The sequence below is a fragment of the Euleptes europaea genome, chromosome 10 (assembly GCF_029931775.1).
Source record: "Euleptes europaea isolate rEulEur1 chromosome 10, rEulEur1.hap1, whole genome shotgun sequence".
NCBI lineage: Eukaryota > Metazoa > Chordata > Lepidosauria > Squamata > Sphaerodactylidae > Euleptes > Euleptes europaea.
Window position 1 is genome coordinate 16189246 of NC_079321.1, and position 27181 is coordinate 16216426.

The following is a 27181-nucleotide window of genomic DNA, read 5'->3' on the forward strand; positions in this document are numbered from 1 at the left end:
GCTTGAGGGAAGAGGAGCCGCTGCTGCCATTCTCTTTCCTCCCTGCCCTCTTCCCTACTTCCTTCCCAGCCGGCGGCATGGAAAAGCTCCAAGAGAGCCATAACGGCTTCTTGGAGCCGGGCGGCCCGGCCAAGCTGTAGGCGTGTGCGAAAAACTGGGGGGGGGGGCAAATGGAGCGAGGCAGGATCATGGGAAGAGTGGGTGGGATTTGGCGGATTTGGAGCGGTGAGTCATGAGCGGGAGCAGACGTAAGCAGTGCACTGTTTCTCCTGTGAAAAATCGAAAATGCCTCGGGATGGGGGGGGGGGAAGCTGCGCTGCCATGAAAAAGCTATTTAAATCGGTTTATTGTTTGCTCCGATTCAAAACCGAAGCAAAATCCACTCTGAAAAATACCCCAGAAGCTACACAGGGTCAGCCCTGGTTAGTATTTGGATAAGCAACCTCCAAGAAACACCAGAGCCGTGATGCGGAGGCAGGCAAACCACCTCAGAACGACTCTTGCCTTGAAAACCCTACGGCAGGGGTCTGCAAACTGCGGCTCCCGAGCCGCATGTGGCTCTTTGGCCCGTTGAGTGCGGCTCTCTGAACTTGGTTTGGAGCCCCTGCTCTCGCACCCGCTCGCACAGGCAGCCGGGCTGCGGAGCAGGCGCACCTGAGAGAGAGAGAGCGAGCGCGAGAGAGCAGGCGAGCGGGCGCGCTGTCTCTCCCCCCCCCCCCGCCGTGGAGAATGGCCGGGTCCCCCTTTCCCTTGCCCTCAATGGTTGGGAGGCTTAACTGGGTACTGGAAGCAACTGTAGCCCAATACAAAGACTATGCCTTATCCTCTCAAACCAACCCCCCATTATTTTTTCCATTTACTGGCTGTTTTGTTTCTTGTTTCTAATATTTATTTTATTTATAGCCGAACTTTCTCGCTAAGACTCAGCTTGAGAGCAGTTCCTAATCATCTTTAGGAACTACTAACATAATTGTAATCCCCAGCTGATAAGGATTTACATTAGCAACTGAACCTTATACCAGAATATTGCAAAAATAAGCCACTGTACCTGCAGCAAGCTCCATCCACACTGTGCTAGCACAATCCCCTACTCCAGCATGGAACTGTACAGCATAAGAACTGGCCAACATCCGTGGTATCTTGTGGACAGACCAGGACTTTCAGTGGCTTTCCTAAGCTCCCCCAGGCCCAGGCACATCCTTGACACTTCTGCAATGCTATGCCACTGAAAATCCTACATAGCTGAAAAACATCTAATTGAGGACAATTCAGTGGGGGAAATAAAGTTCCCTCTTGCCTCCCAATCCAACCCTAAGCCTTGGTGCAGTTTAGGATACTGAATAACCCCTACAGTTCCTCAGAGGAGCAAATAACTGCCTTCCCAAGAACTATATAAATCCCAACATCAACACCCATAGTGTGTGCGCCATGGGGTGCGTGCAACCTCTCTGCCCATACATCACACAGTTAGAACACAGAGATGGACAATTTGGTTGTGGGAACATCACAGAAAGGGCACTGTGCATAAGGGAGCACTGAGCACAAACAGTCAAGAAAGAACCATCATTGTCATAGCATTTGTCTGACGCTGCTCTGCTCAGAACCTTCACAGGTACTCCATCAAAGGTCACGGACACCAAAAGGGAAACTCTACTGCCCCCCAAAATGCAAGGGCACCCTGCCTCGACCTGTCAGAATGATAGCATGCTGGTGTAATCCACCATCACCCAGTTCCACACGTGGAGTCACACGGAGCACAAATACTGACTGGAGTGGCTGGCAGCCATGTCACTCCTATCTGGGTTGCTGCTGGTCCAACATCTCTGATGCCCTCTACCATGCAGGATGAAGCAAGAGCAAAACAAAGTCAAAATCAGCCAAAGCCATCTGCTTCCTAAAACCAGTTGTTCCTTAGATATGGGGAGACTTCCATTTCCTTGCCTCTGCGACACTAGCAGTGAAATTATAATATAAAAGGTTGCTGTTATTACCATGGTAATAATTCGAAAGGGGTAGCCATGGTCATCTGTTGCAGCTACAAGACAGGGGCCACGTTGCTGCTTACTATTTCTTTCACATTTCAGACAACTGTTCTGTAGGTATGGATAGCTGCAAATGCATGCAGCCATTCACATTGGCAGAGCACTGAAATCGGCAATTATGCCCCATAATGCTGCTTGGCAACCAAAACCGTGTAATAAAATCTTACTATCAGATAGAAATCATCTCCTGACAGAACAATATGCGTGACAGCAAAGCAAGGACACTACACATCATCCCTCATGTGCCCAAATCATACGATGTGTTCTCTTATGAAAAGTTGTTCTTGCCTTTTCAGATTCAAATCATCCACAGTATAAGAAGTGCAATAAGATATCCCTGATCCAGCAACCTGTGCACATGAAAACACAGGACAGGCTTGAGTATGAGCAAGAGAATTTCTGTGTATCCATGGAGCTATTTCATACACTGCAATGAATGAGGAGCTCTTGCTCCCACAAAACTCCACATCTACTATGATGGGACCTGTGGAACTGTGGATAAGGCTGATGGCTGTCAGGAAAATATTGTATAAGGCAGAGCCAGTACATAATATTTAAAGGAATCAATTTATAAAAGAACCCATTAAGTTAGTACAAACCCTCTCAAACCTGTCTGCTGCTGAAGATGTGAGTTATCAAATCTCACTTCATCTCCATAAGATGTTTCTTTTATACCACTTGATACACACCAACATTAAAAAAAACTTACTTTTATAATGATATTGTTTAGAAGAACGCACTGAATATGCAAAGAACTATTTCTACTGTCTACACCTCTGTAAATGTCAAAACACACTGAAGCACTAAAAGACAGTGAGATCATCGCTATTTATAGAAACAAGCTTCTGCAGTATCTGACTGCAGTGTCAATATAAAAGAATACAACAGCACAAAGAGAAAAATTTGGCGAATGCAACCAAACACAGGTGAGAGCACGTGACAGTGATGGCAGCAGCGCGGGCTCACTTTTCCGCCACCATTGCTTCCGCACAGTGTCATCCAGCAGAGCTTTTCTGGGTTGTGAAGGGGCTTTTTTATTTCAAGCCCTAGAGGATGTTAGCCTGGAAAACTTACAAGGCCATTGTGATTCCTTTGCAATGCACTTTGCAGATATAACTGCTCATACCCGCCATGACTTAGAAACTACAGTTGGACTCGCTCAAGCTCAGGGTGTTACTGGAGCATAATCTTGTTTTAGTTCTATGGAAGACTTTCAGTCAGTTAGGCCTGATGGAAGTAGACAAGGTGCTTTGAAGCATATAGCCCACCACTCCCATTTTTTTTAACCTTATCCCTAATGACTATCACCCAGTGGCTAATATTCCATTTGTGGGCAGGTTGCTGTTGTGGGTTGTGGCTACTTAGCTTCAGCAAGTCTTGGAGAAGGTGGATTATCTCTAGACCCATTTCAGTCTGGATTCAGGCCAGGCTTTGGGATGGAAACAGCCTTGGTCACCCTGCCTGATGACCTTCACTGGGAGAGTGACAGGGGAGTGCATCCACATTGATGCTCCTCGACCTCTCACCAGGTTTCAACACCATCAACTGTTGTATCCTTCTGGAGTGGCTGGCTGGGTTAGAAGTAGGGGACACTGTGCTTTGGTGGTTCCGCTCCTACTTGGTCATCTAATTCTAGACAGTGGTGTTGGAGAACTGCTTCTCAGCTCGTGGCATTTATACTCTGAGGCCCCACATGCTTCCATCTTATCCCCCAGGTTATTTGACATCTACATGAAACCACTGGGAGAGGTCATCCAGAGATTTAGAATAAGAAGCCATCAATATGGGGATGGACAATGAAGGAAGGTGATCATAGGAAGAAAGTAAATTCCTTTGAAATGTGATGTTGGAGGAGAGTGTTACGGATATTGTGGACTGCCAAAAAAACAAATCAGAGGATTATAGATCAAATCAACCCTGAACCGACCCTGGAGGTTAAAATGACTAAACTGAGGCTGTCGTCTTCTCACAATGTGACTAAAGTACAAGAGTCACTGGAAAAGACAATCATGCTAGGAAAAGTTGAAGGCAGCAGGAAAAGAGGAAGACCCAACAAGAGATGGATTGACTCTATAAAGCAGGGGTGGGGAACCTTTTTCCTGCCAAGGGCCATTTGCACACTTATAACTTCGTTCAAGGGCCATATCAGGTGTAGATCTCGTGGAGCGCGTGGGGGGGGGAGGCTAGGGTTGCCAGGTCTCCAGCCACCACCGGGAGGTTTAGTATTCAAAAGAAAACCTCGTGCTTAAATAATTGGAATTAAGCAACAAAGCACTGGTGACACACAATCTGATCATATTGAAACAAATCACCATAGGTCTAAGCCAAATGTTACACAATATATACACAATATGCTTAAGCTAAATAAAAAGTCTCAATTGAACAAAATAAACTCTGGGTGAACTTGCTTCAGTGAGTGAAATCCAAGCCGGGAAAAGAATCATCCCGGTGAGCAGTCGAAGAACACACACTCCCAACACTGACGAAGCGGGTATACAAAAGACCCGGAAAAAGGGTTCCAGAGCCTGAAGTGCAGTAGGGAGAATTGCAGGCGAGTGGAGCCTAGAAAACCTGACGGTTTTGGGCGAAGTAAGCCTGCTGGACCGGCAGTACGTGGACCAAGCCAAACTGCTTATGTGGCTTCACAGGCAGGGAAAAAAACCTGCTTATCCCGAGATAACTTGCAATTCAGTAGGATAGTGAAGGAAGGAAAGGAAGGAAGGAAAGAGAGAGAGAGAGGGAGGGAGGCAGGCAGGCAGGCTTCCCACACACACCCCCGCACTGGGATCTCTCTCTCTCACACACACACGCACGCACTCACCGGGCTGCACAATGGCCTGGGGATCTCTCTCTCTCTCTCTCGCACACACACGCACACACTCACCAGGCTGCACAGCGGCCCGGGGATCTCGATCTCTCTCTCGCACACACACACACACACACACACGGGGATCTCTCGCGCAAACACACATGCACTCGCTGGGCTGCACAATGGCCCGGGATCTCTGTCTCTCGCACACACACAAGCACACACTCACTGGGCTGCACAACGGCCCGGGGATCTCTGTCTCGCGCAAACACACACACACGCAGTCACCCAGCTGCACAGCGGCCCAGGGATCTCTCCTGCACACACACACACTCACCTGGCTGCACAACAGCCCGGGGATCTCTCTTGTGCACGCACACACGCACTCACCAGATCGCCCCGCTGCACGGGTCAGAGGCAAGCTAGGGGGGTGGGGAGGAAAGTTTGAGGCATGCATGGCTGGAAAGCCAGCTTTACCTTTTGTCCTCGGCCCGGGGGAGAGTGAGGGGAGGGCCGTGTAGGGGCCCACCGAGCCGGCAGAGGGAGCGGCCAGTGCAGGCAGGCGAGGGGGGAGATGGTGGCATAAGCTCCGGGAGCCCAAGCAGCTTTAAGTCGGAGAGCGAAGGGAGGGCCGCGTAGGGGCCCACTGAGCTGGAGGAGCAGGGCACGCCACCCACTCACCTAGAAACAGCCGGTGAGACAAAGGGGAGGGGGGCTTCCGGCCAAGCGCACTTTTTGGGCAGAAGTTGTGAGTCTCTCCAGGAAGAGAGGATAGATGGGAGAAAGGGCACCACAGTCACTCAATTGGCAAAGCCCGAACTGCCGAGGAGAGAGCCTAGGCCCTGGAGCTCCTGGAATCAGCCCTGGGGCCGGATAAAATGATCTCGCGGGCCAGATCTGGCCCTGGGGGCCGGAGGTTCCCCACCCCTGCTATAAAGGAAGCCACGGTCCTCAATTTGCAAGATCTGAGCAAAGCTGTTAAGGATAGGACATTTTGCAGGACATTGATACATAGGGTCGCCATGAGTCAGAGGTGACTTGATGGCACTTAACATACACACACAATATGAGGATGGCACTCAGCTTTACTTCTCATTCACGGCTAAGCCAGGTGGGTCTTTGAAAGTCCTGAATAGGTGCCAGAAGAAGGCAAAGGGATGGATGAAGGCCAACAAACTGAAGCTCAATCCAGACAAGACTGATGTGCTGTTGGTCAATGGGGTAGCTGCATGGGGATTGCAGAGCCAGCCTGAAGTGGGACAGAAGCAGATCTAAGCCAAGGCCCAGCTGTCACCTTTAACAAGTCATCCATTATAGAAAAAGCAAAAGGCCCAGCACAGCCAGGGAGAATTTCTTTAAAGAGATCGTCAGTGGTCCATGGGGGAGACAAGAAATGTTTACCCCTGAGGACCTAGTCATGCACATGAGCTGTTCCCCTTAAAGGCAGAAGTCCTCATTTGGAGAGTAGGTGGTAGATTCTGCTAGTGTCCTCCAGAGTTGGTTCTGAGGAACAGTCGAAGTCTGGTTCAGTATACCAGGGCTGTTCATAATCCTCTCAAGGATCAGGGTACAGCTGAGGGTTTGGTTCTGGATCCTGCAGCAGGTCAGGGTCTCACCAAAGGAAGCAGATGGAGGGTGCTTGGCAGAGGAACATTGTGCAGGATCAGATGGATCTGAATGATGAACAACATATGGGTCTCTGGCTTGATAACATCCATAATGGTCCTCTTTGTAAGTACTTGGTAGCATCAATCATAATATTGGTACGGATCCTGATATGGAGACTTGTGCCCTTATTCTGACAGATATGAATGCTGAGGAATTGATGGATGCAAGGGATACATAGCAGATGAAGCCAGAACTTACATTGTTGGTACAAGTTCACCCTCCAATATGGAATGCACAGACCCGGAGGAGTGTCCCAATGGTGAAAGAGTCCACAGGATCAGCACTTCTTCTTTTACGGTATCAAACTGGACACATTCCAGAGCCATGTCTCAGGGCCAAGGTTCCTCTGGAACTGAAGACAGTTTGCTTAAACTAGAAGTCCTGTCTTATGGTGCCTATGTTTGTGACATGTTTTTTTGTAGACAGCTCACAAGCACTATGACTTGGAGCAGAATGAACTTAAACTGAGGTCTTCAGTGGATTTGAGGATGGGCCCGAAGACATCAGAACCGGTCTCGGAATGATCAGAACTGAAGCACACCCATCTTTCTGGAGTCTGGAAAGGTCCTGGACTCAGAGTTATCAGAAACAGAGCCAGAGAGAGCTTTCGTCCGCAGTGCTGCCTTTAGCCAGAAGGCCTGGTCATTTCTAGCCTTCAGTATGAACAGTTTACAGATGAAGCATCTGGGTTCACCATGATCCTCACCAAAGCAAAGAAGGCAAAATGTGTAGCCAGACAGAGGAGAAAAATCAAATCCGAACTTTTCCTCAGAAAAGGAGCTTCAATGAAAGAAGCTTCTTGGAGCTTCTAGAAACCTGTCTGTAGTTCACCTGCGCAAGCATAGAATGCATGTGGGACTGCACAGGTGCCACGAGAACAAACTGAAGGTGAAAGTATATCAGAAAGAGTTGGAAGGAAAAATTGCTGAAGAATTTAAGACCTTTTTTAAAAAAACACAGCACAATCAAATGATAGAGAATATCTAGACAGAAGCATCAGGTGGAAGATACCTCATCATTTACTTTTGAACGATTTAATAACTAGTGAGGAGATAAAAACAGCTATTAAAGACTAAAGAACAGGGAAAGTGCCAGGGCTGGGTAGGCTGGGGAATGAATTCTATGTAGCTCTCATGGATGGCCCAAGCTAGCCTGATCTCATAAGACCTCGGAAGCTAAGCAAGGTTGGTCCTGGTTAGTATTTGGATGGGAGACCACCAAGCAAGTCCAGGGTGGCTATGCAGAGGCAGGCAACAGCAAACCACCTCTGAACATCTCTTGCTTTGCAAACCTTTGCGATCACCATAAGTCGGCTGCGCCTTGACAGCATTTTCCACCACCACCAGTGGAAGAACACCATACCTGACAAAATTATTTGCAAAAATTTTCCAGAAAGAAGCATTAACAGATACATGAGCAGATGCATATATAACATGAATATTGAAACCTGGAAAAGAAGCATAAAATATTTCTTCACACAGACCACCCTCATTGTTAAATTATTCTGAGGTCTGCTTTATGGATAGTGTTATGCGGTTTTTAAGTCCCAACACTTGTTTTAATAGCTTGTGTGGTGTTTTGCCATAGAAATAAAACACACACAGTATTTACATGTTTTAATGTGTTTTAAATGTATGTTGCTGTGATCTACAATGTTGGCCTGGAGAGTAAGAAGAAGGGGAGCTGGATGGGTGAGTGAAGTGTGTCATGACTGAATAGTAGCTGTACCCTAGTTGCTGCTCTTCATCTGGGAAAAGATCCCCACAGCACTAAAACACTGACCGGTCAATTACCATGTAACCCATCTATGGCTGTAACATTCCATGATAAACTGCTTCCAGTAATGAAACACCAAATTAAAACATGTAAACCCATTGCTGAATGTCACCTGAAGCGGATGTTAAAATCTTTGTTCTCAGGGGCATCAATGAATTAAGACAGTGAAGTTCCAGATGGTGACCATAACATCCAACCTGCTATTCCTGAAACAGAAGCCTGGGTCACCTCTCTCTACCTTAAGGATGGCTTTCACCTAATCACCATCTATTCCTGAAACAGAAGCCTGGGTCACCTCTCTCTACCTTAAGGATGGCTTTCACCTAATCACCATCTGCTGTCAACATTGTCTATGGTTTACTGTGGGAGATGGCAGTATAGCAGCTGAGGGATAAGATGGCTGGACTTAGGTGAGACTTTCAATTTACCATCTGACAGAGGGGTAAGAAGGGGAAAGGGACCTCAGTACCTCGAGGGCAAAATTTTGTAGAATTGGTTCTGGTTCTAAAAGGCGATTCAACAGTAAGATGTGGAACAGATGCTTCTGAAACAATGTATGAGCTTTCCAGCTGGCCTTTCTTTGTTTATCAGGTGGTTGGATATTTTGCCTTCCTTTGTTAGGTTTCAGAAGGAAAAATTCTGGCTCCGCATGGGACATGTCCTCTGGTACCAAAAGGGTCAATGACCAGGTTCTATTAACTCACAGTTCAACCTTTTGAGTTACATTACTATTTAGAGAACACATATGCAAAATGTTGTACCCGTGGCATTGAAATCCTTTGAGATTAGCGCGAAAAAATAACTACCTGTTGGTGGTTCCATGGGGAAGATAAAGTGGGTTTCTTGCACATGTGGTAGAATTATGTGAGGGCTAATAACTTTTGGGTTATGGTAACAAGTTCGTTGTCATTACCTTTTGATATTAATTTGCAATCTTCCATGGAGCAGTATCTATTGAGATATGCTGTAATAATTCCAAAAAGGTTTCGACAAATTACCCTGTACTTAATCACCACAGCAAGATTAACTTTTGCTAAATGTTGAAAATCTAAGCTGTCTCCTAAAAAAGAGGATTGGATAAATAAATTTAAGGAAGTTTGTGTTATATAAGTTAGAAGCTTTGCAGAAAGCCTGGGATATTAAAGAAATGGCTGTCAATTGGAATACTTAAAATAGAAACATCTTAATTTGTTATTTGACAGTATGAATTTGTTTTTTTACTTTTTTATATTCTGTAATTTCTACAGTTGTAACTGATTTATTTTTGTGTTTTAAAGTGTTGATACTAAAATAAATTTACATCTGCTAACAACTAACTATGTACACTGAACATTACTTACATATGCTAGAGGAGAAAAATAGTTCCTTGAAGAAAAAAGTAAAGTTCTCTAAATGCTGCTGCAGAGGACAAAAAGTGGGAAGATAAAGCCCTTCCCCTTTGAGTATGTGTAGTCTGAAGCTCCATCTGTGAGGCGTGAAGATTTTCACTCCCAAATCATAGCACTTGGGCAGGGTCCCCACTCACTGAAACCTTGCTTGGTGCCCGTCAATGGTTTTTAGAAAGTGAGCACAGCCAGATGGGGTTTTTGCTCACCCAGGCATTTGGTTGGCCACTGGAAATCTGACTGGCTGTGCTAGTTGTTAAACAAGCTACGCTGGCAGCAGGTGCCACCAAGGCACTGGCTATCACATACAAAGCCCTTCATGGCCTTGGATCCTCATTATCTGCAAGACCACCTCTCTGCCGATGCTTTGCCACAATAGCTTCACTTATCTGAGCAGGGTTTTCTACAAGCACCACTCTGCAAAGGGGCAAGTTCAACAACTGTCCTTGCATCCTCTATGGCAGCCCCTACCTTGTGGAACAGCTTGCTTGAGGACACCAGGAAGGCTCCCACACTTCTGTCATTCCACAAACTGTGTAAAATATAACTGTTCAGGAGGGCATTTTTATAAATGGAATGGTTCAGGGGGCTGCTTTAATAAAGAGAACAGGACTGTGGACTATTCTCCTGCCTATAGTATGTATAATCTACTTGCTGTGTGTATTATCCTGCTCCCCTGGATTGTCTTCTAATTATGCAGAAAACACTGCAGAACAGGGCACTACATATCATGGCTTATATTTTTTGCTTTGTTTCAAATTTCTGTAATCCTACTCAAACTGCACTGCTTATTAGATGTAACATCCTCTTGAGTGCACTGATTTACACTGTGTAATCTGCCTTGAGTCTCAGCGAGAAAGGAAGAATATAAATAAATAATTATAGTAAGATGACGTTTAGAAGTGAACCTCTTGTGTGTGGTCGTATGCTTTTTATATTATAATTATATTCTTCAGAATTTACTAGATCTTTGCTATTGTTGTACCCTGCTTTTGGGTCCTATTTTTCAGAAGAAAAGTGGGCTAAAATGTAAATAAAATACATAAAACAGAACTTTTGTCATACTTCACAACATGCTGGTAATTCTTCTCCTGACGATGACTTGAAAGGCTAGAATTTCTTGCATATTGTGAATTTTCCATTCTTACATTATGTCATGAAAATAGACTTTGCATTTTAAAACTGGAATTTTTAATTGTCCAGCATTGCTTTTTAACCTTGCTTTCTTTCAGTGCCTTTCCTATTCAACTGTTAATTTTATTTTTATTATAGGAAATATTAAAGTATCATAAAGTTCTACCATGAAATGTTTCGGAATAACTTTCAAAATGGAGAATAGTCAACATACATTTAGGATTGCGTTTAGATTGCAATCCTAAGCATAGTTATACCTTTCTAAGCCCACTGACTTCAATAGACCTAAAAGCATGCAACTCTACTTAGGAATGCATAGATAATAGTAAAATGTGGGCTGGACACTGCTACTGTTAGGTGGATTGGTAATTGGTTGACCAACCGAACCCAAAGGGTGCTCACTAATGGCACAACTTCATCCTGGAGAGGAGTGACCAGTGGCGTACCACAGGGGTCTGTCCTGAGACCAGTACTACTTAATATTTTTATAAATGACTTGGATGATGGAATAGAGAGCATGCTAATCAAATTTGCAGATGACACCAAGTTAGGAGGGGTAGTTAATATCCCAGAGGGTAGGGTCAGAGTTCAGAATGACCTCGATAGACTGGAGAGCTGGGCCATAAGCAATAAAATGGATTTCAATAGGGAGAAGTGTAAAGTACTTCACCTAGGCAGAAACAACAAAAGGTACAGGATGGAAGATAGTTGGCTTGACATGTGAAAGAGATCTGGGAGTCTTAGTGGACCACAAACTGAACATGAGTCAACAGTGTGATATGGCGGCTAAGAAGGCCAATGCAATTCTGGGCTGCATCAATAGGAGTATTGTGTCTAGATCAAGGGAAGTAATACTACCACTGTATTCTGCATTGGTCAGACCTCACTTGAATACTGTGTCCAGTTTTGGGCTCCACAATTTAAGAAGGATGTTGACAAGCTGGAGTGTGTCCAGAGGAGGGCGACCAGAATGGTCAAAGGTCTGGAATCCATGCCCTATGATGAGAGACTTAGGGAGTTGGGTTTGTTTAGTTTGGAGAAGAGAAGGTTGAGGGGAGACATGATAGCCATGTTTAAATATTTGAAGGGATGTCATGTTGATGAGGGAAACAGAGTTTCACTTACCTGTAACAGCTGTTCATTGAAGTCATCTATGCAGACACACATTTGGGACTGCGCCTGAGCGCAGGCCTGCCACCGGAAACTTTTACTAGCCTCAGGCCTATGACGGGGATGCCCCTCCCACTGAGTCAGCAGGCCTGGCTTCCCGCCGAAACCACTGCGTACTCCTAGGCGGGGCATCCCCTACCTCCTCAGTTCCTTGCCCGCCCCTGACCGATTTAGCATCCAAACAGAGGGTTTTTTAACCCCTTTACTTAATACACCTGATCAATCTGACAATCAATCTCTTTTTTTTTTTTGGTCGACAGCAGGATTGGCGGGAGGGAATGTGTGTCTGCACAGAAGACTTCAATGAACAGCAGTTACAGGTAAGTGCAACTCTGTTTTCATTTTCAGTCTTCGGTGCAGCCCCACATTTGGGATTTTAGCAAGCTACTCACATCTTGGAGGTGGGTGTTGCCTGGAGGACCGCCTTTCCCACTTCTGCATCTTTTCTTGTTTGCAGGTCTAAAGCGTAGTGTCTGATGAACATGTCCTCACTTGACCACGCAGCTGCCTTACCGATATCTAGGAGTGGTACCTTCGTGTCAAGAGCGGCTGAAGACCCTTGGGCCCTAGTTGAATGAGCCCTGACTTCTAGGGGGCATGTCCTGCCTGCCTCTCTGTATGCAGATCTGACTGCCAACACCACCCATCTAGCGATGGACTATGCGGAGGCGGGTTTCCCTTTGTTGGGGCCCTGATAGCAAATAAAGAGACTCTTAGACCTCCTGAATGGCTTTGTCCTATCTTTGTAGTAGAGGATAGCCCTCCTAACATCCATAGTGTGGAGGGACTTTTCGGCTGACGAAGACAGGTTTGGGTAGAAGACTGGGAGTACCAGGTCTTGGGCCATGTGAAAAGCGGATATTGGGTTTAAATTGCAAACTAGGATGCAAGACCACCTTCTCGTTGAACACCTTTAAAAAGGGGTTGTCTAGCCTAAGAGCTGCTAACTCACCTACTCTCCTGGTAGAGGTGACAGCTACTAGGAAGGCTACCTTGGCTGTGAGAAGGGCTAGCTGGGTGGAGCCCATAGGCTCGATGGGAGGTTGCATAAGCTTTGCTAATACTAAAGATAAGGACCATTGAGGTGTGATCCTGGGCATCGGGGGAAACAAGTTGTTAAGTCCCTTCATAAAGCGTTCAGCTAAAGGGTGAGAGAACACAGTGTAGCCCTCCACCTCGTCATGGACTGTTGCGATGGCTGCTAGGTGTACCTTGACCGAAGCCACTGAAAGACCCCTCAAGCTAGTTCCAGGAGGTAGTCTAAGACACGAGGCAGGGGCAGTTGTAGGACGACAGACCCTTAGACTCAACCCATTGGTGAAACCTATCCTACTTTAACCCATAAGAATAGTGTGTGGAAGGCTTTCTGGCTTCTAGAATAATGCCCTTGACCAGGGTGGAAAGCCCTACTCTTTGGGCACTATCCTCCAAGCTGCCAGGTGTAGTCTGTCTACATCGTGGTGTAGGAGTGTGCCCCACTTTAGCAATTCTGGGGAGTTGGGGAACATCCTGTAGTTTCCCTCTGCCAGTAGTAACAGCGCCGCATACCAGATCTGGCGGGGCCAATGTGGGGCAACCAGGATACAGGAGGTACAGTCTGCTCTGATCTTCCCTAAAACCCTGGTTAGAAGGGGAAATGGGGGGAAAGCATAAAAGAGGGCCCCGACCATCTTATCTGAAATGCATCCCCCAGTGATTCCGGGTCGTGGCCTGCTATCGAGTAGAACGCTAGTGCCTTCCTGTTCTCTCTGGATGCGAACAGGTTGATCTGGAGAAAGCCCCACAATTGGGAAATTGGGTACAGGAAGGTATCTTGAAGTTCCCACTCGTGGTTCGTGTGGAATTTTCTGCTGAGTGTATTTGCCCATGTGTTGGACATGCCGGCTATATGAATGGCCCTTAGGACAATGTTGTTCTCTAGAGCTACCTGCCAAACCTTCTGAGCCTCCCTGCATAACGGGAGTGAGCCCGTGCCCCCGTTTGTTGATATAGTACACTGCTGAAGTGTTGTCGGACTGCAGCAGTGTCCTGGATCCACAAAGGATATCTGCAAAAGAGGTAAGGGAATAACGGACAGCCCATAGCTCCAAAATGTTGATCTGGAGTGGTAACTCAGTTCTGTCCCACTTGCCCTGAATGGAGGATTGGCAGTGGCCTCCCCAACCCTCAAGGGATGCATCAGTTGTCAGCGTACAGTCTGGGTTCCAGTGGCCAAAGGGCATACCGGCGAGTAAGTTCGTGTCTGATAACCACCAGCCCAGAGATCTCAAGACTGCACTGGGGATGGAAAGTCTGTGCCACTGTGAGTGACCCGTGAGTGACCCGTAAGCACCCGTGGGGCAGTAGCCAAACCAAAGGGAAGCACGGTGTAACAGAACACCTCCCTACCGTAGCGGAACATAAGATACTTCCTATGTGAGGGGTGGATAGACACATGGAAGTACGCGTCCTTTAAGTCTAGGACGGTGAACCAGAAATTGGGGGTAAGCAGTTCCATAACAGATGGTAATGAAACCATACGGAATTTTGATACTCTCAAACATTTATTAAGTTCTCTGAGGTCTAGAATAGGTCTAGAACCTCCGTCTTTCTTCTCCACCATAAAGATCCTAGAAAAGAACCCAAAACATTCAGGGTGAACACGTTGAACTGCGCCCTTCTGCAATAATTCTTGCAACTGTGGGGCAAACTCTGGGAAAGGGTTGTCCCTTGGATTGGACACAAGAGGGAATAACTTTAAACTCCAGGCGATAGCCCTCGGAAATGATTCTGTAAACCCAGGAATCATTGAAAATGGAGAGCCATGTAGTAGAATATTTAGCCAGTCTTTTGAGGGAGAGAAACTCCTCTGGGACGGCTTGCAATAGTAGCCAGAATCTTTAGGAAGGTTGTTGTTGATGGTCCTTGGACTGCGGACCACTGGGAGGCCTCTGCCTGTTGAATGGTCTACGCTTTCCTGATTGACCTTGTTGGTGTTGTTGGTGTTGAAAATGCCTCTGCTGAGGATACGGTTGGTATCTCTGGTGCCTTTGTCCTCTGTAGAAAGGCGTGGCAAAACCCTGCTGGCAGGGTTGGAGTCTCTCCTTCTGAGGATTAGAGGCAGGTGTGATGCCAAGGGATCTAGCCGTCTGGTGATCCCTCTTGATGTTGGTCAGGAATTCTATAGTATTTGAGGCGAAGAGCGTGTCTCCCTCAAATGACAGGTCCTCAATTTGAGATCTAGTGTCCAGCGGTAATGCAGTATTATGCAACCAAGAGTGACGTCTTAGGGTGACTGCAGTAGCCATAGACCGAGCTGCAATCTCCGCAGCATGCTTGCCTGCACATCTCCTGCTTGGAGAGGCGAATTGCTTGAGTTTGAATAAGTCCAAGTGCGGCCTTGGATTCCGCTGGTAGCAGTTCCAGATGGGGGGTGGCCTTCTCCCAGAGAAAAAGCTGGTAGCCCCCCATTATTGTCTGGTAGTTAGCAATCCTGAAGCTAAGAGCTGAGGAAGTATACGCTTTCCTGCCCAAGTAGTCCATCCTACTACTCTCCTTCTCGGCAGGGGTGGAATGTTGGCCCTGCATCTGTCTCGTTTGCATTTCTCCTGTAACGATAGAGGACGGGGGAGGGTGGATGGTCAAGAACTCCGCAGTGTCTGGTTTTACCCTATAAAGGTTTTCAATTTTCTTGGTGGAAGCTGGAGTGGAGGCCAGCTTCTTCCATACTGTCTTGGTAATATCGGATAAACCCTCTAGTATTCCCGGGGGATGCGATACCCGGAGAATACAGTCGGGTACAGTCGGCTAAGGATCCTATCCTTAGGTCTGTTGTCTGAGGTGGCAACATTAATTTCCAGTGCCTCAGCCATCCGGATCATCTGTTTGGTTCTCAGGCGGAGATCCTCTGAAGGGGAGACCGCTTCAGTATCCCCCACTTGCTCTTCAGGAGAGGGTTCAGACACGCCCTCTGAGCTGTCTACAGATGCCAGGGCTTCGAAATCCCCTGGATCCGAGTCCGGTGAATGGTTGGTTGGGTATAGGAAGTAGATGGAAAAGGACCTTGCTGCGTAGTGCCCTGTGGTATCGGTCTCCCCTGCAGGTTGAGTTGCTTAAACCGGCAGAACTCAATCCAATCCTGTAAGAGGGCAGGAGAAAAGCTGGGTTGAGACATTGAAGACAAACTCGGCTGTAAACAGGGTCTTGGATCCAAAGTGATCGGATCCGAAGGTTGCTGGGTCTCTACCGGTAGTTCCAGCTCCACATCAGAGAACGAGTGAAGGGGAGATCCTGAATGGAAAGATGGGGTCCTCGGTGGAACCACGACTGGATCCTGCTCCGGAAGCTTTGGATCCGATGCAGATGGAACTGGCGTGGTTGGGGTGGACCTGGACCGGATCGAGTAGCTCGACTTGTCTCTGTGTTTGGACTTGCTCTTGTGTTTCTTAGAATGCTCCGGGTTCGATTTCTTTTGCGTCGGATCCGAGCCGGATACAGGGGCCGGAGTGGACGGCACCCAGTGAACCGATGGAGCACGTTGAGGCGTCCCGGAACCAGCAGAGGGAGATGGGGCCAGTAAAGCCTTCTTCCACAATTCTGCATTTAAACGGTTGGCGCAAGCATTTCGCACTCGGGTGGAAAACTTTTGGCAGATTTTGCATGCCGATACGTTATGTCCCTCGCTCAAGCAGATGAGGCACAACTCATGCTCGTCTGTGTGTGGGATCTTAATAGAACACTTGGGGCAGCGCTTGAAGGGCGATTTAAGGGCCATAACGGCCCTCAGCACGGATAGAAGGGGGGGAAGGGGCTGGTCAGGAAGCCGAGCGGCAGCCGGACAATGAAAACTCACGAAAGCGAAAGTAGAAGAAGTCGCACTGAGGCAAAGAAGCTCCGTTCTCGGCGGCAGCAAAGAAGGAACTGAGGAGGGAGGGGATGCCCCGCCCAGGAGTACGCGGTGGTTTTGGCAGGAAGCCGGGCCCGCTGACTCAGTGGGAGGGACATCCCTGTCATAGGCCTGAGGCTAGTAAAAGTTTCTGGTGGCAGGCCTGCACGCAGGCGCAGTCCCAAACGTGGGGCTGCACCGAAGACTGAAAATGAACTAGCTTGTTCGCTGTTGCTCCAGAGACTAGGACATGGAGTAATGGGTTTAAACTAATAGAAAAGCGATTCCACCTAAACATTAGGAAGAACTTCCTAACGGTGAGGGCTGTTCAACGGTGGAATGTGCTGCCTCAGAGGGTGGTGGAGTCCCTGTCTTTGGAGGTCTTTAAGCAGAAGCTAGATGGCCATCTGTCAGGAGTGCTTTGATTGTGGAATCCTGCATGGCGGGGGAAGGGTTGGGGGTCACTGGGGAAGTGGGGTGGAGGTAGCTGTTAAATTCCTGCATTGTGCAGGGGGTTGGACTAGATGACCCTGGTGGTCCCTTCCAACTCTATGATTCTATGATAATGTATCAACCTTTTCTTTTTGACCACTTTTATCACATTTGTGTATGGGTGTGTACATGCAAGCACACATAAACACTGCACTATTTGTGGGCAACTTCTTATTTTTTGAGTCTTATTAATTTTAATATTTTATAGATTTATCACTACAGAACAGCATATCTCACCCATGGCATAGCATTTGCCTCTTACCAGAACTTGGCATGTGGTTTACTCTGGTTGGCTTTAGTAACTCTACTGGCTGGTCCCTGCCAGAAAGTCCATCTGAAAAGAAAAAAGAAAACCCACCTGGTGTCATTAGATTCTAACGCAGAATTCACTGGGGGGGGGGATTAGAAGGTGTGAACACCTGACTGACCAAAGGCTTAACAAAATGCGTAATTTTCAGGTATAATTTGTTGTATTTCTATTCTATTTTAGTTCTCCATTTATATGTAACAAATCTCCATCTGTCAGCACTGTAAGAAAATACACATACAAGAACATGAGTTAAAGATTTCTTAGAGAGCACTCAAGAAAACAGGGTTTTGCTTTTGGCATTGTCAATCAATTATACTGTCAAAAGGTGAATTTTATCAAATTAATAGAAATATCAGAATTACGTTTCACTTTCTATATACTGTCAAAATAGTTAATGAGTAGATGAAAATACGCCCTGACCTGGATGGCCCAGGCTAGCCTGATCTCGTCAGATCTCAGAAGCTAAGCAGGGTCAGCCCTGGTTAGTATTTGGATGGGAGACCACTAAGGAATATCAGGGTTGCTGTGCAGAGGAAGGCACTGGCAAACCACCTCTCTGTTAGTGTCTTGCCATGAAAACCCCAAAAGGGGTCGCCTTAAGTCGGCTGCAACTTGACGGCACTTTACACACAGAGATGAAAATACAACTCCAGAAAAATAAGTTGGATAAGCCAAAATAAAACTGCAAAAATCAAGGCTTAATACATCTGAGATTTCAAGGAAGTCACAGGTATTTATTGAGTTATATAGTATAAACAGGAATTCATGTTGTCAAATAACTTCTGTTGAATTTTTTTCTAAGTAACAAAGTACATGAAAACAAAACAAATGAAGTGCACAGTAAACTCCAGTTTAACTAACTAATATAAGTAGAATCCACCATAATTACAGAACTACTCCATAACTGGGAACCAGACATGCTTGTTACCTTCATTACTACAACTCAATTTGGTTAGCACATTCACTTCCCTTTTAATTTCCTTTCAGTATGAAATCAGCAAGCTACGGTTAGCTCTTTCCCTCCAAACCAGAATCAGAACCTGTGGTTTGATGTGGGTTTCTGATTCAAGTTTGGAGAGAAAACACCAACCATAGTTTGCACATTTGGAGTTATAGCAACCTGAGGTTCGTGCTAAAAAGACACTGAAAGGGAAGCCACATCCAAGAGGATGTGAATGAGAGCCCATGACTCATTTCCAATCCTCCAAACAGTTGGTGAATTGACCCTAACACAGTAATCTGGGTATGAAATTATTACTGAATGAATACTTGGGCAGGAGGTAGTGGATATTGCTTCCAAGGCAAAAGTCATACTATTCGGCACCCATCTGTAACTATTCGGCACCCATCTGTAATTCTTTAAGACGTCCTTGGATATAGAACTAAAATGTAAATCTAAATCCAACAAAGCAAATGCATCCTTGCTTCGCACAACTGCTTATACCTCTTTCATTTCAGCAAAGTCAGTCTAACCCTACTCAGTGGGGTAACAGCTGCTGTGTGCTGTCCCCCAACTACCTCCATGCAAGAACTCCATTGCAACTATCAGCTGCTGTGTAAACAGCTGCAAATGGGCAGTGCCAACCTGGGGGCCTGACATGGAATGTCGTACAAAACTGGAATAGCTAATGCCTTCCACAGCCTTTCAATAAAACTGAGATGTAAATACTGTCAAAAAGTATTTTTTCTGTTTCACAAGGTTAAAAAGAATGTGGTGGTTTCAGTCCTACCTAGAGGGTAGGTTTCAAAGTGTAATGCTGGGAGACTGCTGCTCTGCTCCTTGGCCTCTGGCATCTCCCGAGGTTCCATCTTGTTCCCCATGTTTTTCAACATCTATGTAAAGCCACTGGGAGAGGTCACCCAGAGATTTGGGCTGAGTTGCCACCAATACGTACATGACACTCAGCTATATCTTGTGCTACCAACAGATCCCAGGGAGGCTGTGGAAACTGTGAACAGGTGTTTCGGCATGAATAAGGGCTAACAAGCTGAAACTTAATCCTGACAAAATGGAGGTGCTACTGGTGGGAGAAGGGTATGACCCACTGTTATCCCCTTCTGGATAGCGATGCATTCCCCCCAAAAAGGAGCAGGTTCACAGCTTTAGGGTGCTCCTGGACCCAGGCCTCCTGTTGGATAAACAGGTGGCAGAGGTGGTCCGGGTGTCTTTCTGCAGTTTTGGCTGGTGAGCTAGCTGCAGCCCTTCCTGGACAGAAAAGATCTTGCTACTGTGGTGCATGTCCTGGTAACACCTAGATTAGATTACGTACTGTAATGTGCTCTGCATGGGACTGCCCTTGAAGACTGTCTGGAATAGGACGTAAAAATATAATAATGATAGGAAAAGGAAGATGCTTCAGGGCATTGTGTAAAATCCTGGTATAATCTGTCTTCTACTTTCAATGTTAGCTGCAGATTTAATGTGGGCATCCAGTGCCACCCTGCTTTTTTATAATCAAGAGTGTTTTAATTGTGGGATTGTGGCAGGGGGAGGGTTGGGGTCACTGGGGAAGTGGGGTGGAGGTAGTTGTTAATTTCTGCATTGTGCATGGGGTTGGACTAGATGACCCTGGTGGTCCCTTCCAACTCTATGATTCTATGATTCTAAAAGGCATTAAAATGATTACATTCCACAAACGCATAGGGCACATATACATCAATAGCAAGACAGATATTAATTAAATGGGGTCCCAAAATATTTAAAGCTGGACACTGCTTCTCTAGTTAGGATGTTAAAAGTATGTGTGTTATGTGTCATCAAGTCACAAACAACTTATGGCGACCCCAGCAAGGGGCTTTCAAAGCAAATGAGAAGCAGAGGAGGTTTGCCATTGCCTTCCTCTGCATAGCCTTCCTTGGCAGGCTCCCATTCAAGCATTGCCTCTGCTTAGCTTCCAAGATCTGATGAGATCAGGCTATACCATACCACCTTCCCTCCAAGTTAAATGTATTTTCCTGTTTTTGCAAACTTTTTACTCCTGCTTTAGTTTTGGTTATAACGAATTCTTTCCACTTAGACATGACTGAAATTCCTCAACAATAATCTAAGGCCTATACAATGGACAGCCCCATCCTAACACCAGAATAGTGCTGGTCCAACCTACTAGTCAGTATCCTTCACTCGCTCAGCAAAAAGGACAAATACAGAAAAAGCTCCACTCCAAGATGCATAGCACCCACACTAGAGTCCATAGCAACCCCACCACAAACCACCAATCATGGGCAGTGTGTTGACAATGCCTCTGGCCATAACCCACATTAAAAATTCAACAAGGAAGGGGACAATGGGAATACAGCACCCATCACTGTGAGGATGACTGTGGTTTGACTGGGAGGAGCTCTGGAGCAAGCACGCCCCAGACAATTCTGGAGATGCAGATTCTAGTCCCCTTCTGCAACCATGTTCCTTTTACCAGGCACTCACACAGAAAAAGAAACATGGTCACTCCGCCTACCTCTTACCTTAGCATCCCATCCTCCAAGCAGCCCCCCTCTTCCTTAGTCAAATCACGGAGCATAGTTTGTTGCAATAGGTTGCAATATTTTATAAGCACTTCTTTATAATAAGTTGTTTCTTTTTTTTAAAAGCTGGCAAAAACCATCTTGTTAACCTCCCACATACCAGGGCTAAGTTGGGAAGCAACTTTTCTGAAACTGAGATGTCACAATAATCTTAAGTAAAGCACACTTTATTCAGAGCTGCCGTTTAAAGAAAAGCTCTGAGTGGTGGTAAAGAAGCAAAAGTAGGGTAAGCAGTTAGCGAAGCGCTCTACTTGGATCTTTTTTTTTTTGCCATCAAGTTGCAGCCAACTTATGGTGACTCCGTAGGGTGTTCAGGCCAAGAGACATTCAAAGGTAGTTTGCCACTGCCTGCATTTGCATAGCAATCCTGGACTTCCTTGGTGGTCTACCATCCAAATACTAACCAGGGCCAATCCTGCTTAGTTTCTGAAATCTAATGAGATCTGACTAGCCTGGCCAATCCAAGTCAGGGCACATGGATCCATTACTTAAGCAAAAAGAAAAGAAAGTTGCATAGCGAGGTTCTGCTCATCCATTTTGCCACAGCATTGGGATAAGGCCTGTTTTACCACAGAAGGCAAAACACAGCATACCCAAAGTTCCTAGTTCAAAGCCTCCGATGTGGCCAGGCACTGCTGAGATTTTGTCCCACTGAACACATTCACTTGGTACTGGCCATTCATGATAACTACCATTTTTCACCAAAACATCCAAGTGGGCTGCTGAAGTTCAGTAACAACCAAGGAAAGGAACTGATCCCTATCTATCAATGAAACAGACACGGATACAAAATTATCTGCATGTTTGCTGAATGGCATCAGGCCATAAGCCCAGAAACACATTTAATGTATCTGATTGATGTGGTTGATGCTTAGAAAAAAGTGTCATGCCCATGAGTGTAATCATGTGGTCTACAGGTAGGTAGCCCTGGCCAGTAACTGAGCCTAGAATCCCAACAATTAACTAAAGGATCTTCCAAGATTTGGGGTGTGACTTTCCACTGACAAAGTCCCAGTGAGGCTGGGATACATAATGCAATTCTTAAGTGACCATGAAGGAAAATAAGGATGAGTGGTGAGGAGCCAGTAATTTATGCAGAAAAGTCAATGACACCTCAACATTCTGCAAACACTGCAAAGTACTTAGTGAATAAGAGTTGATCAACACCTTGGACAGGAAGCCTCCAACAGCACACCTTAGAAACCAGCAATGTTGTGGTCTTAATAAATTCACTGATGCCCCTAAGATTGTGGACAGAGCAAAGGACCTGTTTGTTTTTGTAGGGATGGTAACATTCCTGGAGTAAAACCCTAGGTCCTTCTGGGAGAAACACACTGTTTCTATGACCTTTTTCTGTAGGAGGGAGCCCATCTGTTGGAGATGGATGGGGGAAGGATAGTGGAAGAGAAATGATTTCAATTGAATACACCAACCTGACAATGGATAATACGCAGCTGTCAATTGTTATTGATTCCCAGGCTGGGGGGTACTGGGAAAGATGAGATACAGGAACTAAAACAGAAACTGCAGACAGCTTCAAAACTGCCATTTAACACCAGATGAAAACTTGTACCAAGACAAAGGCTGAGATTTTGAAGCAGAGTTACGAGGACTTGCATAAAGAGGAGGAGAAACGTCTCTCAAAGTATGAGAAATCAGACAAAAACAATATTGTTTTAATGATCTACATAATGACTGTCACTGATGCTGCTTGTAAGGCTTGAAGGATGGAGTAATGTCCATTGACTTCAGTGTATAACACATTTTTTGCTGATGCTTGAGCTTGTGGTCTGTCACGTTGCTTAATAGACCTTTGCCCTCAAAAAGCAATATGCACTTTTGTGTCAAATCAGTTTGGAGATGAGTTTTACAGATACATGGACCACCAAAAAGACAAATAAGTGGGTTCTAAATCAAATCAAGCCTGAATTCTCCCTAGACGTTAAATGGCTGAACCAAGGCTATTGACCTTTGGTCACATCATGAGAAGACAAGACCCTTCTCAAAAGAACAATAACGCTAGCAAAAGTTGAAGGCAGTAGGAAAAGAGGAAGATCCAACATGAAATGGACTGACTCAACAAAGGAAGCCACAGCTTTCAGTTTGAAAGACTTTTAATTATAGGACATATTGAAGGTCAATAATTCATACGGTCGCCGTAAGTCAGAAACAACTTAACTGGCACATAACACAGACAATCAAGCATGTCTATGGAAAGCCACTGAGGCTGACATTTAACGCCACACTCCCAGAACATGCTTGGATATCAAATTCTGTTGTCTGTAAAAGTAGATGCCATAGACCCATCATCTGTTAAAGGATCTAGGGCAAGAGGGATCTTTTCCCACAAGAAAACCTGACAATGTCCCATGCAGACCAAGAAATTGGACATTTTAGAAGATGTAGCCTCGGTGGTACAGACCTTTCAACCAAGCACATCTAATTTTCTACCCACCTTGCACACTGGAGCAGAATAAATCATTGCCTTTCCTTGGCCTTTGGGCGTGTCCACTACTGCAGAATTTGGGGGAGGATATGGGGGGGGGAACCCACAGTCCTCTGGTTGAATCCAGTACAAAGTTTCAGTGCGTCTCAAGGTTGGCGCAGTGAACACAGGCTTAACCAAGAATTCTTCAGTGAGCTGAAGCAAGACTTGCAAAAGGCAACTGGAACATGAGACACAGTTTCAATGGACCCAAATACTGGGTTGGATTGCTGGGGAAGTTGCTGAGATTCCTGGATCCCCAAAGCTGTAGCCATTTTTGATCTTTTAAAAAGTGGCACACAGCAAATAGTAATAAAACTTAATTAAGGAACTGATGGATGGATGTCTGGCACAAGGGTTTCATTGACTATATGCCAGGATCAGTGTAGCACATGCATGTATCATAAACCCAGCTATATAAATAAAGTTGTCTGGAGTGAAGTCGTGATTTTTTATTTCATAGAATCATAGAGTTGGAAAGGGCCATACAGGCCATCTAGTCCAACCCCCTGCTTAATGCAGGATCAGCCTAGAGCATCTGTGACTTGGTTGGGGGGGGCATTTGATGAACTTAGTGGGCAGTAGGGGAAGCTTAAGTTAGGTCAATTAAGCTTCCCTGATTTGCACACATTGCTTTTAACCACATCAGACAAGGTTCACGGTTTCATTCACAAGCCCATCTAGTTCTAAAAATAAATGATTTTGTTCTTACCTGAATGGCTTTGAGAACTCATTGCTAGAAGAACCTCAACTCTTTACGCAAGTATTAAAGAGGGGCTGGTTTCTGAAGAGATTCAGTGCTCTGGTTGATAACAGGAAGCATATCCAGGGAACACATTCATAACCTGCCAGTCAGAAAGACATCCTCTGCTGTAAAACAATGTCATCCAGTGGGATAGTAGACAATCTTCATGTTGTTTCCCAAGTGTAGATCTGTAGAAGGATTGGTGGGAAAACCGTAAGAAACCGAGTTCATAAAGCAGAAGTTTTGACACATATTTTAGTTTACAATTTTGAATTATATGACATAGCAGCAATTCCCAATTACTCATATTCCTCCCTTATTTTGCCCTGCTTTCTGGTGGCTTCCTCTCCCTGCATATGGCAGATTCGGTGCATACTGAACCCAGCTGATTATGCTTAGGGCACTGAGGGAATGGGAAGCTCATTCTGGGGACCTCTCGTGGCTGCATTCTTTGGTAAGGCTGGTTTTCTTTATACTTTATGGGTCATATACACAAAAACTCACCAAATGACCTTATGCACTGCCTACACCTTAATAAAGGTTCTAGTTCTTATTTCAGACAGTCAAGGCAAACTACATGCATTGTTTCCTACATGATTCGAGGTCACCATAATGGCATGAAAATGTTACCAAACAGACCATGTCTCTAGAAAGCAGAGGTAAATTCTAAATCATTGACACATTAATTCATCTGAGAGAGGATAATTTGTAAACAACATTAAGCAGGAATTGTTTAGGATGGAATGTACTTAAGCAATATAAATAATATAAAACATATTTCCTTTGTTTATATCAAAGCTGGATGAAGTTAGATGGATATTTCATAAGGTGGTTTCAGGATTGTTATAGACCCATGGTTACACATGCAAGTGTCCTGTGTGCAAGAGACAAACCAGGATTTGGGGTACTCAAGCCTATGTATACAAAGATATGAGTTGGAAAAGAACTGAGTAACTTATACTCAACGATGTTGACTCTGACTACCAAGTGGATAGAGAAAAAGCAAGAAGGAAAACAATTTCATTGGCAACACTAAAAACATTGTGGGAAATTTAAATAACTGTGGGCAAGACCCATCTGGGTACCATTTAATTCCTATGGCATCCAGATGTGTCTCACCCACAGCTGATTCAAGGGGAACCCACCCAGGGAAGGGAGGTAGATTCATCTGCCTCCAAAGGAGACAGGAAGTGGGATTGCTGGGGGAGGAAGAAGAGAGAAAGAGTCCTTAGCCAACACAGTTTGCCAGAGCGGGGAAGTGAAAGGCTGCAAGGCTGTGACCTGAGAAGGTATAACAGAAAGTGGCACACACTAACTAGAGAACAGGGAACACTGGAGACATGGGTTGTGGGCTGAGATCAGGGCAGCAATAAGGTTGAAGGGTGCACAGGAGCAGTGGAGGGGCATTCCACTGACAGATTCCAAGGTTGTGACGAGCAGCTGGGAGGAAAGAGATGAGACATGGAAGCAAGAGAGGAGCAAGGTGGCAAGTTAAAGCAGACTTGGGTGTGCAAGTATAAGCAGGTGTGGAGGCAGTTCTGGATGAGAAATCTAACTTAAAACTCTGGTTGAAACACTGGATATTTATTTACTTGGGGGCTCCTCTGAAAAATGTTCAGAGATTACAGCTAGTGCAGAACCCTGTAGCTAGACTGCTGGTTGGGGCCAGTGATCGGGAACATGAGTCCTCGATACTATAGCAATTACACTGGCTACTGATCTGCTCCCGATCCCAATACAAGGGGTTGATTTTGACCTATAAAGCCCTTTCGCCCTGGGAACGCCTGCAAAATTGCTGGCGCAGCCTCATGAAACTCCATGGAGCGGTTTCATGGGGTTTTCTACAAAATAGCCTTTTCAACTTGCTACATTCGGCAGCAAGCTGCTCAGGAGGCAGCATGGCTGCACTTCCCCCGGACACCCCCTAACCACCACCACCCCACTTCAGAGCATGTTTTGTGATGGCATCTGTGGAATGCCCCTCCCCTCCTACTTTACTTTTAGGGGTAAGCCAGAACACAACTTTTTCCTTAGGCTTTTAATTAAGGCTTTTATGTTCCCACTTTTGTAAATGGTCTCTGTTCATTTTATGGACTATTTTTATGCTGCTTGTGTGAAATGTCTTTTTTTTTTTTTTACTTGTAAGCTGCCTTGAGCAGGACTCAAGAGACAGCATAGAAATATCCTAAATAAATAAGTACTTTGCAATTATATGCTCTTAGTTTCATTCCTTTTTAATCTTCAGCAGCCATCTGGACCGTTCAATGCAAAAAATCAAATATACTTCCAATATTTACAATGTGTGTCGCTAGAAGTCATGCTCTTTTTAATGGTTACTACCCCTATTTTAATATGCTTTCACCTAGCGTTACTCCAAGATACACAAACCTGGCAACCAGGGCATCCCACTGCCTCAGTAGTATCACTTTATGTGTATGTGTCTGTCTGGCCATTCGGATACCATCTTAGATGGAGTGGGGTGGCTATCTCATTTGAAAGGTCGCTAAAAACAAAGCAGCTATTCAAGGAACTATTATAATTGAAGGTCTCAAGTTAGTCAGAACCATACAGAACACTGTTCTTGAGAAAAATAATTCTGCAGCGGAACCCAGAAATTCTTTGAAGATCTTGCAGTCCGTTTCTTCAGCAGTCACTGTAGGTAAATCAGTGAAGCGTTGCAGCGTCCTCTGCCTGCCTGTCAGATATCTTGTTCTGACCCCTAAGGTATTCCCTTTGCATTTATTCCTACCATAATTCCCCAGGAAGGTGTGTGGGCGGG

At 45.5% G+C, this 27181-nt stretch overlaps 1 protein-coding gene across 3 annotated transcripts in view; it reads right to left on the reverse strand.

The window, feature by feature from the left end:
• Positions 1 to 24588, reverse strand: part of HDAC4 (histone deacetylase 4) — a 107739-nt gene extending 83151 nt beyond the window's left edge. For all 3 annotated transcript variants that reach the window (XM_056856246.1, XM_056856247.1, XM_056856245.1), the window contains exons 1-2: positions 24370 to 24588; positions 17603 to 17674 (exon numbers count right to left, since the gene is read on the reverse strand). In XM_056856246.1, coding sequence (XP_056712224.1) covers positions 17603 to 17674; positions 24370 to 24391 — 94 coding nt within the window. In that variant the 5' untranslated portion in view covers positions 24392 to 24588. The remainder of the gene's footprint in view (positions 1 to 17602; positions 17675 to 24369) is intronic.
• Positions 24589 to 27181: the final 2593 nt, after the last annotated feature.